Source organism: Mustela lutreola, chromosome X, assembly GCF_030435805.1.
Source record: "Mustela lutreola isolate mMusLut2 chromosome X, mMusLut2.pri, whole genome shotgun sequence".
NCBI lineage: Eukaryota > Metazoa > Chordata > Mammalia > Carnivora > Mustelidae > Mustela > Mustela lutreola.
The window spans coordinates 118,032,431-118,051,250 of record NC_081308.1 but is presented as its reverse complement, the minus strand read 5'-3'; the positions used below and the strand labels follow the sequence as shown (position 1 = coordinate 118,051,250).

The 18,820-nt window shown below is 45.9% G+C and overlaps 1 protein-coding gene and 1 long non-coding RNA gene across 3 annotated transcripts in view; both read right to left on the bottom strand.

Annotated features, from left to right (window-relative positions):
- LOC131821951 (transmembrane 9 superfamily member 2-like) overlaps positions 1–4,487 on the bottom strand; it is an 86,767-nt gene extending 82,280 nt beyond the window's left edge. For both annotated transcript variants that reach the window (XM_059158326.1, XM_059158327.1), the window contains exon 1: positions 4,080–4,487. In XM_059158326.1, the coding sequence (XP_059014309.1) occupies positions 4,080–4,268 (189 nt within the window). In that variant the 5' untranslated portion in view covers positions 4,269–4,487. The remainder of the gene's footprint in view (positions 1–4,079) is intronic.
- Positions 4,488–5,289: 802 nt separating this feature from the next.
- On the bottom strand, positions 5,290–18,594 carry LOC131822005 (uncharacterized). Its single transcript, XR_009350050.1, has 2 exons — positions 18,402–18,594; positions 5,290–6,325 (listed from the first exon to the last, which is right to left on the bottom strand). It is a non-coding gene; the product is annotated as an uncharacterized LOC131822005 (long non-coding RNA).
- Positions 18,595–18,820: the final 226 nt, after the last annotated feature.

Below are 18,820 nucleotides of genomic sequence, written 5' to 3'. Positions count from 1 at the left end.
GCGGTTGCCAGGGATTAAGAGAGGGGCGGATAATAGCAGAGAGCATAGAGAATGTATAAGGCAGTGAAATTACTCTATATGATATTATAATGATAGATACATGTCATTACACATTCCTCCAAACTTCACCAAGGGTGAACTGTAATGTAAACTATGGACTTTGGGTAGTAATGATGTGTCAGTCCAGGTTCATCAACTATAAGGAATGCAACACTCTGGTAGGGGCTGTTGATGAAGAAGGCTAGGTATGCGTGGGGGCGCGGCTATATGGGAACTCCACTTTCTGCTCGATTTTGCTGTAAACCTAAAACTGCTCTAAAAAATTTAAAAACTTTATTAAAAACACACATGTGAGGTGCCTGGGTAGCTCAGTGGGTTAAGTAACTGCCTTCAGCTCAGGTCATGATCCTGGAGTCCCAGGATCAAGACCCACATCAGGTTCCTCGCTCACTGGGGAATCCACTTCTCCCTCTGACCCTCTCCCCTCTCATACCCTCTCTCTCTCTCATTCTCTCTCTCAAATAAATAAAATCTTTTTTTTAAAGATTTTATTTATTCATTCGACAGAGAGAGATCACAAGTAGGCAGAGAGAGTCAGGCAGAGAGAGAGAGAGAGAGAGAGAGGAGGAAGCAGGCTCCCTGCTGAGCACAGAGCCCGATGTGGGACTCGATCCCAGGACCCTGAGATCATGACCTGAGCTGAAGGCAGCGGCTTAACCCACTGAGCCACCCAGGCGCCCCTAAATAAAATCTTTTTAAAAATACACATGTGGGGGGTGCCTGGGTGGCTCAGTGGGTTAAGGCCTCTGCTTTCGGCTCGGGTCATGATCCCAGGGTCCTGGGATCGAGCCCCACAGTGGGCTCTCTGCTCAGCAGGGAGTATGCTTCCTCCTCTCTCTCTGTCTGCCTCTCTGCCTACTTGTGATCTCTGTCTGTCAAATAAATAAATAAATCTTTAAAAAAAAATACACATGTGGGTATGGGTATGTGTAGAAAAAAATCTAGAACATATGGTAAGATAGTAATAGCAGTAATTCTCTAGTTATTAGAAATGTTTTTCTTATTTTTGCCTATCTGCATTTTCTAATCATCTATCATGCATGCTACTGCTTTTGTAATAGCAAAAGTTTCAAAACTAAAAAAAGGGGGGGGGCTGGATGCTACCAAATGAAGTAAGTTTAGAGTGTTAAACCTAAAAATGAGAGACTCACCAAAAGACAGAAGGCAAAAACTCAGAATAAAAAGTAGAACACATGTAAGGATGCAAGTAACAGCCCAAAAAGAAAAGAGTTTATGGAAAAATTCCAGATATTTGTTATGGTTAAAGATCACGTTTCTTTGCTAGGAATCCTGATGAAATAAAGAATAGAGATTCAGGATGAGGAATTACCAGAGAAAAGGCAGACATAAAAATATTTTGTAAATGCCATTTCCTACATTACACGTGTTTGGCAAGATGTTGGCTCAAAATGTTACCATCAAAACTTCACACAGGAAAAGGCAAGTTCCAGGTTTTAAGGGCAAACTTGTGGCCCCAAAACTGACCTTTAAAAAATACTGGAAAATGGGACACGTGGGTGGCTCCGTCGGTTAAGTAGCTGCCTTCGGCTCAGGTCATGATCCCAGTGTTATGGGATCAAGTCCCACATTTGCCTCCTTGCTCATCAGGGAGCCTGATTCTCCCCCAGCCTGCAGCTCCCCCTGCTTGTGCCCTCTCTGATAAATAAAATTTTAAAAACAAAACAAAACACCCTGGAACTTTCAACTTGGTTAAGTCTATAGTTAAAGCACACCCAGCACTGTTCTCAACTTCCCAGTGCCTTTGTGGTGCCCTATGACAGAACACTACCCCATCCAATAAATTAGGCAACTAGGAGTCAGAAAAATAAGTCTTATTCATTAGTATCTTTTGAAGTGATTACTTGCCTCCCCCCCAAAAAAATACAACACACAACCTTTTTTGGACTCAGCTTAGTTACAGAAACCAGGCTGCTGAAGAAAGGAGTCAGGAAGTTATTGGAGAACTTCAAGAGGACAGACACGTTGCAACTCTTGATTTTGAGGTCTTGAGTTCAAACCCCAGTTGGGTGTAGAGGTGACTTAAATAAACTTTAAATTTAAAAAAAAAGAAAAGAAAAAACGAATAATGATAATGATAATAATGATAATAGTTACCATTTATGGAAAGCTTACTAAGCTTACTAAGCGCCAGGTATAGTTGTCAGTGCTTTTCATACATTGTCTCATTTTATCCTCTCAAGTCTGAGAGGTAAATAATACCTTGATGTTTACAGGCAAAGGGCCTAGGGGAGACAAAAGTGCATTAACAAGAATTAGAGAGGTAACAAGCAGGCTGCCTGGAGGAGTGAAGAATGACAGAAAGGAAACACGGTGGGGTTGCGTCTAAGGCCACAGTGAGGCGGATGGGGGGATGGGTGAAATAGCTGATGGGAACTAAGCAGCGCACTTGTGACGAGCTCCTGGTCTTTGTATGGAAGTGCTGAATCACTAAATTCTACACCTGAAGCTAATATAAGAATGCATGTGAACTCACTGGCATTTAAGTCAATTTTTTTAAAACGACCAAGGTGACTGTGTGAGAGAGAGTACAAGGGAGACAACAGGAAACGGAAGAAGAGAGCCAGAGGAAAGAGCCCAGGCGTTGGAAGGAAAGGAGCTGCGACAGAAGAGGAGGAGCTAAGTGGAGGAGCAGCCAATAGGGAGGGAGGAGCTCCGAGGAAGGAGGAACAGAAGGAGCTAAGAAGGGCGGTGGAGAAACACTGCAAAAAGGAGGAAGCAAGGGCTGCGTGTGTGGCTTAGTCCTTAGGCATTTGCCTGCGGCTGGTGTCATGATCCCCGCGTCCTGGAATCGAGCCCCGCATGGGCCTCCCTGCTCGGTGGGAAACCTGCTTCCCTCCCATTCCCACTGCTCGTTTTCCGTCTCTGTCTGTCTCACTCTTTCTCTCACTCTCTCGCTGTGTCAGATTAAAAAAAATCTTAGGGGGGCGCCTGGGTGGCTCAGTGGGTTAAAGCCCTGCCTTCGGCTCAGGTCATGATCTCAGGGTCCTGGGATCGAGTCCTGCATCGGGCTCTCTGCTCGGCGGGGAGCCTGCTTCCTCCTCTCTCTCTGCCTACTTGTGATTTCTTTCTGTCAAATAAATAAATAAAATCTTTAAAAAAAAAATCTTAGGGACGCCTGGGTGGCTCAGTTGGTTGGACGACTGCCTTCGGCTCAGGTCATGATCCTGGACTCCCAGGATCGAGTCCCGCATCGGGCTCCCAGCTGCATGGGGAGTCTGCTTCTCCCTCTGACCTTCTCCTCGCTCATGCTCTCTCTCACTGTCTCTCTCTCTCAAATAAATAAATAAAATCCTTTAAAAAAAATAAAATAAAATTTAAAAAATCTTTAAAAAAAAGGGGGGGGAAGCAAGGGGGCGGGCCCAGAGGGAAAAGAAAGAGGGAGGGGTGGAGCCAGGCAAAAAGGGCGGGACCCAGAGGGAAGATTGGAGGGAAGGGGTGGGGCTAAGTGGAAGGGAGGGCGGCGCCATGCATCGGGGGCGGGGCCTGGAGGGAGGGAAGGGACTTGAGGGAAGTGGGGAAGGGAGGGGCGGGGCCTAGAGGGAGGGGAGGGGCTACAAGGGAAGTGGGGAAGGGAGGGGCCCAGGCACCGGGGCGGGGCCTAAAGGAGGGGAGGGGAGGGACTGCGAGGGAAGAGGAGAAGGGAGGGGCGGGGCGGGGAGGGAGGAGAAGAGGAAACGCTGAGTTGAAAGGGAGGGAGCCGAGAGAAATGGGGGAAAAGGAGGAGCTCTGAGAATGGAGGAAGAGCTGAGCGGGAGCTGGGCGAACGGAGAGTAAGGGGAGGGGCCGAAAGGGAGGGAAAGAGAATCTGGGAAAAGAGTGGTCCGGATGCTCCACGTGCAAGGCTCAGAGATAGAGCCGCAGAGACACACCCACAGAAAGGGCTGTGGCGTTCTGGGTCATAGGCGGAAGAGCTCGCGACCGTGGTCTCCCCCCGGCGTGCCCCCTACCCCTGCCGGAAGCCTTCCCCTCACATCTCACTGCCTCCCACGGGTGCTCACCTTGCAGGTTGCAGTCTCTCGGGTCGCCTCGCAGAAGTTAACTGGAGCCAACCCGGGGAGGTAGAAGGCCGCGCTGGGGGTGGCCTGAAGCCCCAGGAACAGCCACAGCCCCAGCAGCCACCTCAGCCCGGGGAGGGCGAGCCTGAGGCGGCAAGGGTTGGTTCCCACGCGGAAACCACGAGTACTCATTTGAGGAGCCGGCTCAGGGCTCGGGGGCGCACTACAGGCGAGATCTAACTAGTGAACGGGAGAAACGGATATGATAACTCGGCTGGTGGGACTAGAACTCCAGGAAAAGCCACTTATTCCGACGAAACAGTGGCTTGGAACCCGTTGCTAGGGCTCCAGGCTACTCATATGAGCACGCGGAGTACGCATGCGTGCGGGTCCCCGCTAAGTCTTCCACACGCCCCCCTCCACCCCCGCCTTCCCCACCCCCCACCCACAGCCCGGCACTTTCCCGCGGTTAGAGGTGCCTCGGGGAGCGGGGAAGGCGGGCAAGGGAGGCTGGCTGAGAGGTCTCAGCATGCAACATCACAACTAAACAGGGTGTTGTGTCCTCCCTGAGTTTGCCTCAGTCCCAAAGTAGCAGTGTTTACCCCCCCCCCCATTTTCACTTTTTCCGGCGGGGTGGTGGGACAAGAATGGGGAAGAGGGGAAATTACGGGGCCAAGCTGTCCAGTATGGTGGGTGTTAGGCGCTTGAAATGCAGCCAGTGCAAAATTGATGTTCCATAGGGCCAAGTGCACACCCAGTATCAGGGACTGCTTGGAAAAAGGAATGCAAACCTCTGCGTTTTTATATTGATTGCATGTCAAAACAATAATATTTTGGGTCAGTTGCATTGAATAAAATATTATTAAAATTAATTTCACCTGTGTTTTGTTTTGTTTTTCACAAAGATCACAAGTAGGTAGAGAGACAGGCAGGGTGGGGGGTAATCCCAAAGTGGGGCTCAATCCCATGACCCTGAGATCATGACCTGAGCAGAAGGTAAAGGCTTAACCCACTGAGCCACCCAGGCATCCCTCACCTATTTCTTTCTAAAGTATGATTGCTAGGGGCTCCTGGCTGGCTCAGTCCATAGAGAATGGGCCTCTTGATCTCAGAGTTCATGAGTTCAAATCCCATGTTGGGCATGGAATCTACTTTAAAATAAATTTAAAAAAAATAAATTGTGGCTGCTAAAACATTTAAAATGACATGTTGCTCATGTTATATTTCTTTTTTTATTCATTAAAGCACTCTTAATATAAATAAATTCTGCGGAAATAATACAGCAAAACAAAGCCATGCACTGATACAAATTAACCAGTTCAGCTATTCGATATTTTTATGTTGTCTGTGATGATACATGGATTGCTCAATGTGTAATAAATTCTGGCATCATTCCTACCTGGGAGAGACAACTTTTATTTTATATTGATGACTTAAGTAGAATACGTTTATTATATTGTGATTCAATGGTAATCTGAAAAACCTTTAAAATCACCTTAAGGAAAAAAAAAGCACAAAAAGAAAGAAAGAAAAGAAAACCATAATAATCACATCCTAGAGACTGTCAGGTGAACTTATCCTAAATATGTTCTTTGGCGTATTGTCGACACACAATATCACATCAATTTCAGGTGTACAACATAGTGATTCCACAAGTTCACTGACATTCCATTTCTGTTGGACAGCTCCTGTCTGGGGGAGGAGGGTGGCAGGGGCAAAGATGAAACAAGAGGGAGGGAGAGGGAAGTGTTGCTCTCAGTCTTTGAAAGAAAGTTCTCCCTCGCTTAGCTCCAGGGATCTTATTTTTCGACCTCTGTAGGAATCCTTGTAGCCCTCACCTTCTGCTCCTTGTGCTGTCCTATAATGCAAAGTGCTTGTATTTGGACCTAGACAGTAGTGTAGGCATCATACAACAAAGACAGCAGAAGAGCTGGTCATTTTTCCTTCTTGTCTGTCAAGAGCTTTGGAGAACAAGAGGTCACTTGTGTACGCTGAGACCAGTGCACCTCGCCATTCTGTCCAAGTTCCCTCGCTCTGAGAGGTCTGCATCCTCTGTTGATTGGCAGCCTGCAATTCCAGGCGGAACAAAGGCAGCGAACCGGCGGTTAGCAGAGGCCTGTAGAATTTAGTGACTTAACTCCTGGATCAGAGAGGCAGGAAAAGTGGCAGGAGAAAATGTACCAATGATCAGAATTCTGAGCGTTGCGAGGGCAGGGAGAACGAACTTGACCACGCGGACTGGAGAGGCCCTTGTAAAGATTTGGAGAAGGGGATAAGGTGATCAGAAGGGGCACCACTTTTGTGAGGAGGAACAGGAAAGAGCAGTAGAGCCTTCACGAATCGAAGCAACCAGAGCTTGAATAAAACTCTTGCGTTTTGCCACTATGTTACCACCCTTCTCTGGTCAGTCTTTGGCTGAAAAATTGTACGTGTTAAAATAAACGGGATGCTCGGCCAGCCTTTGAGGCCTGGGCCGGGACGTCTAGCGGCTGAGCTAGGGCCCCGCGGGCCAGGACTGCAGCGGGGACAGGGTGTCCTACTGACCCAGCCAGGGCGGCCCACCGAGTGCGGGGAACATGCTCGACGAGGCTACCCGGGGCTGGTGTGTCACCCAAGTCGCCTACAGGAGACCGGCCCCAGCCCTTCCGGAGACCGACGAGCTGGAAAGAGCAGCCGTCAGCCTGTTTGCGAGCCTTTTGGCCCCGGCCCCGTCCTCATCTACCGTTCAAACTGGGGCTTTGACGTCTTCCATAAAAGCTGCCGTGATGTGTCTGTTAAACTCAAGACGTAAAGCATCACCGAGGGCTACGTCCCCATTCTCAGCAATAAGACACAGCCCTCCCGGTGTCCCCACTGTGTGATTGTCACCAGCTCTATCCACCTGAAAGGGGGGGGGGGCTCGTTCTGGTGGATTCTCTGTGCTGCCTGTGCTCCAGGAAGCCATTCACTAGGCAGGCCTGGCTTTGCTCTGCACCAAGGCTCCTCCTCCCCCATGCGCCAATTTGAAGACCTCTTCCAGAGTGAAGCCCGAGGGCCACCTGTAACTAGACACAGCTTTATTTATTCCTTTCCAGTTCCTATGCCTCTCATTTCTTGTTCTCCCCTTGTTCACTAAATAGGGTTTCCAATAGGATATTGAATAGAAGTGTGAGCAGACATCCTTACCTGTTCTCCATCCCAAGGGGAAAGCAGTATGATACAGCTATAGGCTTTTTTTTTTAATTTTTTTTTTTTTGACAGAGAGAGATCACAAGTAGGCAGAGAGGCTGGCAGAGAGAGAGAGAGGAGGAAGCAGGCTCCCTGCCAAGCAGAGAGCCCGATGCGGGACTCGATCCCAGGACCCGGAGATCATGACCTGAACCAAAGGCAGCGGCTTAACCCACTGAGCCACCCAGGTGCCCCAATAGGCTTTTTTTTTTTAAGATTTTATTTATTTATTTGACAGAGAGCACAAGCATACAAGCAGGGGGAGCGGCAGGCAGAGAGAGGGGGAGAGGCAGGCTCCCCACTGAGCAAGGAGCCTGCATAGGGGCTCAATCCCAGGACTCTTGGATCATGACATGAACAGATGACAGATGCTTAACCGACTGAGCCACACAGGTACCCCCCCCCTCCCAGCTACAGGCGTTTTATACTTGTTCTTTATCAAGTTAAGGAAGTTCTTTTCTCTTCCTAGTTTGTTGGAAATTTTTACCATGATGCAATATTGAATTTTATTCAATTTTTTGGCAGTGTTTCTTAGTAAGACTATTAATATGATGCATTACATTGACATTTAAATGTTGAATCAGTAATGTATTTCCAGAATAAACCCCACTTGGTTGGATGATTTGTAAAAAGAAAAAAGGCAACAACAAAACAAATAGGGGTGTGTTTTGGTATAGAATGCAAAATTTGCAAGGCTTTTAAAAGATAAAATTCAGGGGCACCTGGGTGGCTCAGTGGGTTAAAAGATAAAATTCAAGGGGCACCTGGATGGCTCAGTTGGTTGGGCAGCTGCCTTTGGTTCAGGTGATGATCTGAGGGTCACGAGATAGAACCCCACATTGGGCTCCCTGATTGATGGGGAGTCTGTTTCTCGCTCTCCCTCTGCTGCTCCCCCTGCTTGTGCTCTCTTACTCCTGCACTCTCTCTCAAGTAAATAAGTTTTTTTTTTTTTTTTTATTAAAAGATAGGGGCACCTGGGTGGCTCAGTGGGTTAAAGCCTCTATGCCTTCAGGTTGGGTCATGATCCCAGGGTCCTGGGATGGAGCTGTGCAGGCTCTCTGCTCAGCAAGGAGCCTGCTTCCTTCTCTCTCTGCCTGCCCCTCTGCCTACTTGTGATCTCTGTCAAATAAATAAATAAAATATTTTTTTAAAAATTAAAAGGTAAAAGATAAAATTCAAGAGAGAGAGGCAAACCAAGAGACAGAGACTTAACTATAGAGAACAAACTGATGGTTATAAGAAGGTAAGTCGTGGTTGGGGGGAAACAGGTGCTAGGGTTTAAGGAGGCCACTTGTGATGAGCACCTGGTGGTGTATGGAAGTGTTGAATCACTATATTGTACACCTGCAACTCATATTACACTCTGTTAACTAATTGGAATTAAAATTAAAACTTAAAAAAAAGATAAAATTCAAAAAAAAAAAGATAAAATTCAAAGAAATTAATTTCTTAATGTAGGCTATGCCCCAAACTCCAGGGAGACATGGGTTTTCCCTTCTGTGCCATTAGGAGTATTTTAGTGGAGAGTGAAGAATACATTTTTCATTTTATTTGCTTACTTTTCTCTCACGCTCTGCTGAGAGTAAGCTCCTTAAGCACAGGATCCTTTTTTTGTCTTCATGTTCCTAGCACAGACCCAGGCACTTGGTAAGAGCACGTGGAAGAAGAAAACTTTGTCTCTACCCTTCAAGGTTCTTTTGATTGGTCTAGGAATTACACGGACATAAGACAGATTAACAGGAGAAAAATCTAATTTAATTACGTACATATAGGGAATCCACCAAAAAAAAAAAACCAAGAGATTTCAAAAACAGGAGAAAATGATGTTTGTGCTATTCTGGACTAAGGAGAAGGGAGTAGGGGTCTGAGGCTTCAAAAGGAAGGCAGACAATTCACAAGGAATTGGGAAAGAGCAAATATTTTGTGAACATATGTTTGCCAGGCTGTACAGAAACAATGGGACACAGAAAAAAATTTTAACCGACTTTGGTAAGTTCCCATCTGTCTACCACACCTAAATTATGCTATACTATAGTTGTCTGTCACTATAGCTCCCTTTCTAGAACAGGACCTCTGTCTGGATTCTTTGGGGGTGAGGGGGGGTACACAGGGAGAGGGAGAATCTTAAGCAGGCTCCATGCCTAGATGCAGAGCCCAACACCCAGGGCTCTATCTCAGGCTCCTGAGACCATGACCTGAGCCAAAATCAAGAGGTAGATGCTTGGGGCGCCTGGATGGCTCAGTGCATTGGGCCTCTGCCTTCGGCTCAGGTCATGATCTCAAGGTCCTGGGATTAAGCCCCACATCGGGTTCTCCACTCAGCGGGGAGCCTGCCTCTCCCTCTCTCTCTGCCTGCCTCTCTGCCTACTTGTGATCTATGTCTGTCAAATAAATAAATAAAATCTTAGGAAAAGAATAAATGAAACAAGATGGGATCGGGAGGGAGACAAACCATAAGTGACTCTTAATCTCACAAAACAAACTGAGGGTTGCAGGGGGGAGGGGGGATCAGGAGAGGGGGTTGGGGTTATGGACATTGGGGAGGGTATGTGCTATGGTGAGTGCTGCAAAATGTGTAAACCTGGCGATTCACAGACCTGTACCCCTGGGGATAAAAATACATTATATGTTTATTTAAAAAATAAAATTTAAATAAAAATAAATAAAATCTTAAAAAAAAAAAAAGAGTCAGATGCTTAACTGACTGAGCCATCTAAGCACCCCAAGATTCTCTTAGGCACTTAAGGGGAAGATAAAAGAAGAAAAACTTCCTAGGGTTCCTGGCTGCCTCAGATGGAGGAGTCTGCAACTCTTGATCTCAGGGTCCTGAGTTCAAGCTCCACATTTGGAGTAGAGATTACTTAAATAAATATATAAACCGGAAAAAAGAAGAAGAAGAAAAGAAACAGGGGCGCCTGGGTGGCTCAGTCGGTTAAAGCCTCTGCCTTCAGCTTGGGTCATGATCCCACAGTCCTGGGATCGAGCCCCACATGGGGTTCTCGGCTCAGCAGGGAGCCTGCTTCCTCCTCTCTCTCTCTCTCTCTGCCTGCCTCTCTGCCTACTTGTGATCTCTGTCTGTCAAATAAATAAATATCTTTAAAAAAAAAAAAGAAGAAGAAGAAAAGAAACATTTCCCTAGTCTTCTATTTCTTAATAATCAGCTTAGGGGAAAAAAAAATAATAATCAGCCTAGGGAGGCCTGGCTGGCTCAGTCGGACTCTTGATCTCAGGCTCAGTGAGTTCAAGTCCCATGTTGAGCACAGAGATTATTAAAATAAATAAAACTAGGGGCGCCTGGGTGGCTCAGTGGGTTAAAGCCTCTGCCTTCGGCTCAGGTCATGATCCCAGTGTCCTGGGATCGAGCCCCGCATCGGGCTCTCTGCTCAGCAGGGAGCCTGCTTCCTCCTCTCTCTCTGCCTGCCTCTCTGCCTACTTGTGATTCCTCTCTCTCCGTCAAATAAATAAAATCTTTAAATAAATAAATAAATAAATAAAACTTAGGAAAAATTTTAGAAAAGAAAAAAAAAGAATCAGACTAAAATAATCCATATGGCAAGAGACTCACTTGTGGGTGTCAAATTTTGCCACCAACAAGCACAATGCATTGATTCAGAATAAATGAAAAGATGGAAGAGTGAATACCATGTAACTTACACTGTCTCTGGGAATTTGTATATATTTTACTTCATTTAGAAGTCAAAAGAGGATGCAATCAATGGGAGTAAATTTAGATAACCAGGATAATCCCACTTTTTTTTTTTTTACAGCAGTAGAATCTGCATAGCTCTTGCCCATCCATCTTTGACGTTATGCCCCCGGTAGACAGGGTAGTCATTTTATGTGAGATAACTGAGGCCACGGGTAGCTAATTTGCTTGTCCAAGTTCACACTGTAATAGAGGACCAAGTCAAAGGAAGGAAGCAGATCCCCTGATATCTAATTTAGTTCTGAAATATAATGGAATTAAGAGGAAGTGCCAGGGGCGCCTGGGTGGCTCAGATGGTTAAGCTTCTGCCTTTGGCTCAGGTCATGATCTCACAGTCTGGAAATCAAGCCCCTGCTCAGTGGGGAGTCTGCTTCTCCCTCTTCCCCTACCCCTCACCCCTGCTGGTGCTCTCTCTGTCTTTCTGTCTCTCTCTCAAATAAATACACAACATCTTATTAAAAATAATAGAAGGAAGGACCAAGTGGTAATAAAAAAGAAATACACTCATTTTATGGAGCTGGAAATTCGACAGCAACATCAGCTATGAAACATGCAAGTAAAAGCTTCAGTGAAGCATATGAACCTGAAGTTGGGAGCTCTCTTGGGCATGGGTGCACAGACAGATTCAACCATGAAATTCGTGATACACAACGTCACTCAAACGACTTTGGGAGAGGAGAGAAACACAAAGAATGGCACTTCACAGAAGTGGGTACTTCAGGGGCGCCTGGGTGGCTCAGTGGGTTAAGCCTCTGCCTTCCGCTCAGGTCATGATCTCAGGGTCCTGGGATCTCGTGCCGCATGATCAGGGTCTCCGCTCAGCAGGGAGCCTGCTTCCCCGCCTCCCCCCCTCCCCGTCATCTGTCTCTCTTGTGATCTCTCTCTCTCTGTCTGTCAAATAAATAAATAAATAAATAAATAAATAAAATCTTAAAAAAATAAAAGTGGGTACTTCGGCCTGCACTAAAGACAACGCGTAAAATGGACGAATATAGTGACTAGGTCTTTAATAGTTCCTTTTTCCCCTGGATTCTAACTATTTTGAGTTAAAGATATCCATGTGACAGTTCCCATCCTCTTTCCAGATCTCTCTGGCATATATATACCCAAATTAAGGAGTGGAACAAAGGAATACTGTGGTCCAGTGAAATCATGCTCTATTTAAGCCATGTTTCTTTTTTTTTTTTACGAGACCAGTGCTCTAACCCCTGAGCTACGGAGCCTCTTTTTTTTTTTTAAAGATTTTATTTATTTATTTGACAGAGAGAGATCACAAATAGGCAGAGAGGCAGGCAGAGAGAGAGAGAGAGGAGGAAGCAGGCTCCCCGCTGAGCAGAGAGCCCGATGATGCGGGACTCGATCCCAGGACCCTGCGATCATGACCTGAGCCGAAGGCAGCGGCTTAACCCACTGAGCCACCCAGGCGCCCCTAAGCCATGTTTCTAAATCAGCATATGGGGACATCAAAAAAAAATAAAAATAAAAAAAGAACTAATGTGCCACGGTAGGCAAGGGTGCCAACTCCAGGGGCCAAATCATACCTTTCATAGTGTGCTGACAGGGCTGGTCTAGCTTATCCCTGGGGCCTCCTGCCTTTAACTCACTTTTCCTTCCCAGTTTCCCCCAAACCTAGATAGGTTTCTTTCATACTGGTAGTGTAAATCTCATCATCTCATACCGTCCCTTAAAATCCTTTTCTGCACAGGGGGGACTAGCCAGCTCAGTTGGTAGAGCATCCCACTGTTGGTCTCAGGGTCATGAGTTCAAGCCCCACACTGACTATAGAGATTGCCTCCAGAAAAAATTAAAATTTAAAAATCCTTTGCTAGGGACGCCTGGGTGGCTCAGTTGGTTAAGCAGCTGCCTTCGGCTCAGGTCATGATCCCAGGGTCCTAGGATCGAGTCCCACATCGGGCTCCTTGCTCCAGGGCAATGGAGAGCCAGTAGGAGAGTTTTTCAGTTTTTTACTTTAGATAATTCTAGATTTACAGAAGTGTTGCCAAAATAGTACACAGAGGTCTCATATACCCTTCTCTGAGCTTCACTTAATGTGAACATCTTACGTAACTGTGGTACAATGATCAAAGGAAGAAATAAACATCCGTTCAATGGTATTAAGCAAACTAAGACTCTATTTGGCTTTCATCAGTATTCTCACTAGTGTCCTTTTTCTGTGCCAGGATCCAGTCTAGGCCCCCCACATTACACTGATTTGTGCAGTAAAGAATTATTTTTAAAATTTATTTTAAAGATTTTATTTATTTACTTGAGAGAGAGGGAGAGAGCAAGAGAGCACGGGAGTGGGAGGGAGAGGGAAAAGCAGGCTCCCTGCCAAGCAGGGAGCCCAATGCTGGGTTCCATCCCAGAACCCTGGGATCGTGACTTGAGCCAAAGGCAGACACTTCACCAAATGAGCCACCCTGGCACGCTAGCAAAGGATTTTTATTTTATTTATTTTTTTTTTAAGATTTTTTTTATTTATTTGTCAGAGACAGAGGGAGAGAGAGTGAGCGAGCACAGGCAGAGAGGCAGGCAGAGGCAGAGGGAGAAGCAGGCTCCTTGCTCTCTGTCTTTTGTATATGGCTGTTCAGTTTTCCCAACACCATTTACTGAAAACAGTGTCTTTTTCTCATTCTATGTTCTTGGCTCCCTTGTCATAAATTAATTGACCACATATATTTGGGTTCATTTCTGGGCTATTTTGTTCCCTTGATCTAAGTGTCTGTTTTTTTATGCCACTACTATACTGTTTTGATTACTGCAGCTCTGTAGTATAGTTTGAAATCAGGGAGCATGAGGCCACAAGTTTTGTTCTTTCTCAAGATTGCTTTGGCTACGGGGGCACCTGGGTGGCTCAGTTGATTAAGCATCTGCCTTCAGCTCAGGTCATGATCTCAGGTTCTGGGATGGAGCCCTTGCTTAGCAGGGAGCCTCTATCTCCCTCTCTCTCTGCAGCTCCCCCTGCTTGTGCTCTCTCAAACTAATAAATAAAACCTTAAAAAAATTATTCTGCAGGCAGTATATGTTTTTAAAAAAAGATTGCTATTCTGGGTCTCTAATGGTTTCATACAAATATTAGGATTGTTCTATTGTCAGGTGGTTCTAGAAAAAACCTTATATTCTCTAAAACAAAAGGGAGCAGTGAGAAGGGTGGTATTGTTTTTCATTTTGGCCCATCTCCTTAATGTCTGGCTTCATAGAAGATAGCCAGATTCTCCTACTTGCTTCTGCATTCAATTTGTGGTGATATCACAGGTCACACAGCCTCAGGACTACCGCATATTCGGAATTATTATGCAATTTTTCATCTTGGGAACACACTGGATGTGTCTCTGGATCCTTCCAGAGTTCTCGAACCAACCTTTGAGAACCTCTTGACTAGAGCATTAACCTAGTGTTAACTGTGGACATAATGAGATATTTAGGAGTTAAAACTGATAGGATTTGGTGATGGATGGGTGATACTGCGGGCTGAGGCAGAGGGAAGGGTCATGCTGATTCACAGGCTGCTGATTTGCACAAGTGGCTGGGTGGTGAAGCCATGGCATTGGGAGAGGACTAGGTTTAGGGTGACAGAGAGAGAGAGAGAGATCAGGAGGGGTTTTTGGAACTGTTAAACCTGAGGAGACCCTGAGAGTTACAGATGGAGATTAATTTTTTTCATTTAAATTCAATTTAGTCAACATATATTGTATTGCTCGTTTCAGGGGTAGAATTTAGTGAGTCGTCAGTTGCCTCTAACACCCAGCTCATCACATCACATATCTTCCTTATTCCCATCCCCCAGTGACCCCTTCCCCCACCCCCACCCCTCCAGCATCCCTGTCTGTTCTCTAGAGTTAAAAGTCTCCTATGGTTTGTCTCCTTCTCTGTTTTTTATCTTACTTTATTTTTCCTTTCCTTCCCCATGTTCGTCTGTTTTGTTTCTTAAATTCCACCTATCAGTGAGATCATAGGATGATTGTCTTTCTCTGATTGACTTATTTCCCTCAGCATAATACCCTCTAGTTCCACCTTTGTTGTTGCAAATGGCAAGATTTCACAAATGGAGATTTCAAGCATGAATATATAGCTCTGGAAAGGAGACATAAATTTGGGAATTGATGGCTTATGATAGAAGAAATTACATACAAGATGAGTACAGGAAGAGAGCAGAGGAGGGTCTAGGGCCAATCTTTGAAAAATGTCAACAGTTTGTAGTCTAGTAGAACGCGATAAACTACAGTTGCTAGAGAAGAAGCAGGTGGAGAGGTAGGTGGAAAACCAGAACTATGTGATGTTCGATCTAAAAGGGCTTGAAAGCCAAAGGAAGACAGCCCTTCAAGGAGAAAGTGCTCAAGAACCAAAAAACAACAAAACAAAACAAAAAAAGCAAGTAAAATAGCAGACATTTAATCTATCTGATTTGGTGACACATGTTGTTGGTGACATGAGAGAGAACTATCTGAGGGAAAATTATCAGGAGAAAAGCCAGATTGGAACAGATTGAGCATTGAGTAACAGGTGATGAAATGAAGGTAGTTAGGGGCGCCTGGGTGGCCCAGTGGTTAAAGCCTCTGCCTTCAGGTCCGGTCATGGTCCCAGGGTCCCTGGGTCCTGGGCTTGAGAGTCCGGCTCTCTGCTCGGCAGGGAGCCTGTTCCCCCTGCTGTCTACCTGACTCTCTGCCTACTTGTGTTCTCTGTCAAGTAAAGAAATAAACTCTTTTAAACAAAAGAAATGAAGGTAGTTGGTATAGACAACGTTCTTTTATTTGATTAACTTTTAATTGCATAAGTAATATAGAAATATGTTTCTCCTTTATAAAAATTAGAACGTTCAGGGGCGCCTGGGTGACTCAGTTGATTAAGTGTCTGCCTTAGGCTCTGGTCATGAACTCAGGGTCCTGGGATGGAGTCCTGCATCCAGCTCCCTGCTCAGCAGGGGGTCTGCTTCTCCCTCTCCCCTGGTTTGTGCTCTCTGTAGCTTGCTCTCTCTCTCTCTCTCTCTCTCTCAAATAAATAAACGAACCCTTTTTTTTTTTTTAAAGATTTTATCCATTCATTTGACACAGAGAGCTCACAAACAGGCAGAGAGGCAGGCTTCGAGAAAGAGGAGGAAGCAGGCTCCCCGCTGAGCAGAGAGCCCGATGCGGGGCTCGATCCCAGGACCCTGAGATCATGACCTGAGCCGAAGGCAGCGGCTTAACCCACTGAGCCACCCAGGCGCCCCAATAAACGAATCCTTTTTTAAAAAAGAATATTAAATCTCCTTTCCTTAAATTGTCCTTTATTTATTTATTTTAAAGATTATTTATTTATTTATTTGACAGAGAGAGATCACAAGTAGGCATAGAGGCAGGCAGAGAGAGAGAGGAGGAAGCAGGCTCCCTGCGGAGCAGAGAGCCTGATGCGGGACTGGATCCCAGGACCCTGAGACCATGACCTGAGCCGAAGGCAGCGGCTTAACCCACTGAGCCACCCAGCTGCCCCCAAATTGTCCTTTATTTAAAAGAAAAAAAAGAGCATTACAGAGAAGACTAAAGTCCTCTGACCACTGCCATCAATTGTGGAGTTCTCACCTTCTGGAGGTAACCATTATTATTTCCTGACCTTTTCCATGTAGTAACATGTAGTGTTGTCTATAGTATAATTTTACATATGTACATGCATATACACATATGCATATACTGAGGCATATTTTACATATACCTATTTTCCATATAGTATAACATTACGTATAAAGTAATGTACTTTAGTGTTTTAACAGATGTGCTACGGATGTCACATACTAGGAGAACATCAGTATTTATTCCACATTCCTCTACTGATAGTTACTGAAGTTGTTTCCACTTTTGTCCCTAGTTGCTAACAATCCTGCACACACACACACACACAAATCTGCTTTATACACACTGGCCTGGGCAGGGAAGGCGACAAGAAGAGGAGGGCTCACTGAAGTTTTCATAGACACCACTTGTCCTTCTGATATTTTCACAGATACTACCAAACTGCCCTCCCAGATGGCTGTTCCAGGTTTTCTTCCCACCGGCAGTGGGAGTCTCACAAAAAGTACTAATGACCCACTGTCCCACACGTTACTCAACTCTTTTGAGATGTTTGGTTGTGGAGGGGAGGAAAACTAGCAAGTGGTAGCCAGAAGGGGATAAAAGACTGAGTTGGGGGAGGTTCTTTTCTTTTTTTAAAAATTTATTTATTTATTTATTTATTTATTTATTTTTGTAGGTAAGCTTTACACGCAACTTTGGGGCTTTGAACTCACAACCCTGAAGAGAGAGGGAGAGTCAGAGAAATCACAGAGGGAGAGGGAGAAGAAGATTCCCCACTGAGCAGGGAACCGGATGAGGGATTTGATCCCAGAATCCCGAGATCATGACCTGAGCCAAAGGCAGAGGCTTAACCAACTGAGCCACCCAGGTGCTCCCGCAGGGGGTTTTCTACATGAGAAAGGCTTGTGCATGTTTTGATGTGCTGGAGAAAGTTTCAGTTGAGCAGTGGTTGAATATATACAAGAAAAGAATTAATGACATAAAATTCCCAAGAAAGCAGGGGAGGTCACTGTCCAAAACACAGGTAGAAGAACTGGCCTTAAATGAGAAGAGCCATTAATCTTCCATTACATCGGTTCCCCAACTTGGTTGTGCAGCAGAGTTTCCTGGAGAGCTTGTCAAAGCACAGATTGCTGTCCCTTCTTCCACCAGAGTTTGGGATTCTGTAGGTCTCAAGGCAGAGTCTGCAAATGTGCATTTCTAACAAGTTCCCAGGCCCTGTCCATGCTGCTGTTTGGGGATGGAGGCTAACTACACTGGGGGAGCCACTGTCCTACCAGCAGGAGGGGAGGAAGGCAGGATGGGTAGCGATATGGAGATCCGCATGGTTTGGTAACCAGAAGATGAGAGATTACCCATCCACGGCCTTCTATATGTCTATGAAATAAGAGTTGAAGTCAAATATTGGGGCGCCTGGGGGCGCCTGGGTGGCTCAGTGGGTTAAAGCCTCTGCCTTCGGCTTAGGTCATGATCTCAGGGTCCTGGGATCAAGCCCCGCATCAGGCTCTCTGCTCAGCAGGGAGCCTGCTTCCTCCTCTCTCTCTGCCTGCCTCTCTGCCTACTTGGGGTCTCTGTCTGTCAAATAAATAAATAAGATGTTTAAAAAGAAAATATTGGGGCACCTGGATGGCTCAGTCGCTTGAGCGACCCTCTCTGTCATGATTGTAATGCCGAGCGCGTTGTACAGACGACCAGAGACACGAGTTAAAGCCAAACAGCCAGGGTCGTTTATTGCGAGTTCGAACCCGGACCTCTGCGCCCTTGTTGCCGGTGACGCTGAGGTGTCATGCAGAGTCAGTGCAGGGTTTTTATAAGCAGGTACAGACAAGTTTTGGGTGGGGTACAAACAAATTTAAAAAATCATACCTGGGGACGCCTGGGTGGCTCAGTTGGTTAAGCAGCTGCCTTCGCCTCGGGTCATGATCCCAGCGTCCTGGGATCGAGTCCCACATCGGGCTCCTTGCTCAGCAGGGGGCCTGCTTCTCCCTCTGCCTCTGCTGCCACTCTGTCTGCCTGTGCTCGCTCTCCCCCCCCCCCATAAATACATAAAATCTTTTTTTAAAAAAAAGTCATACCTGGTGTTGGTTGATTGGTGTTGGGAGCGCGCGCACGCCGTCAAGCAAGCATTCAAACAGAAGCGAAAGTCGCCAGTTAGCCCGCGCGGTGAGCAAGCACTTTTACAGAAGCAGAAGTAGCCGGTTGAGAACACTTTCCGGCGCAAACAACTTTCGGATGAAGTAAAGTTTGTCCAGGCCTTTCAATGATCTCATGTTGTGGGGTGAAGC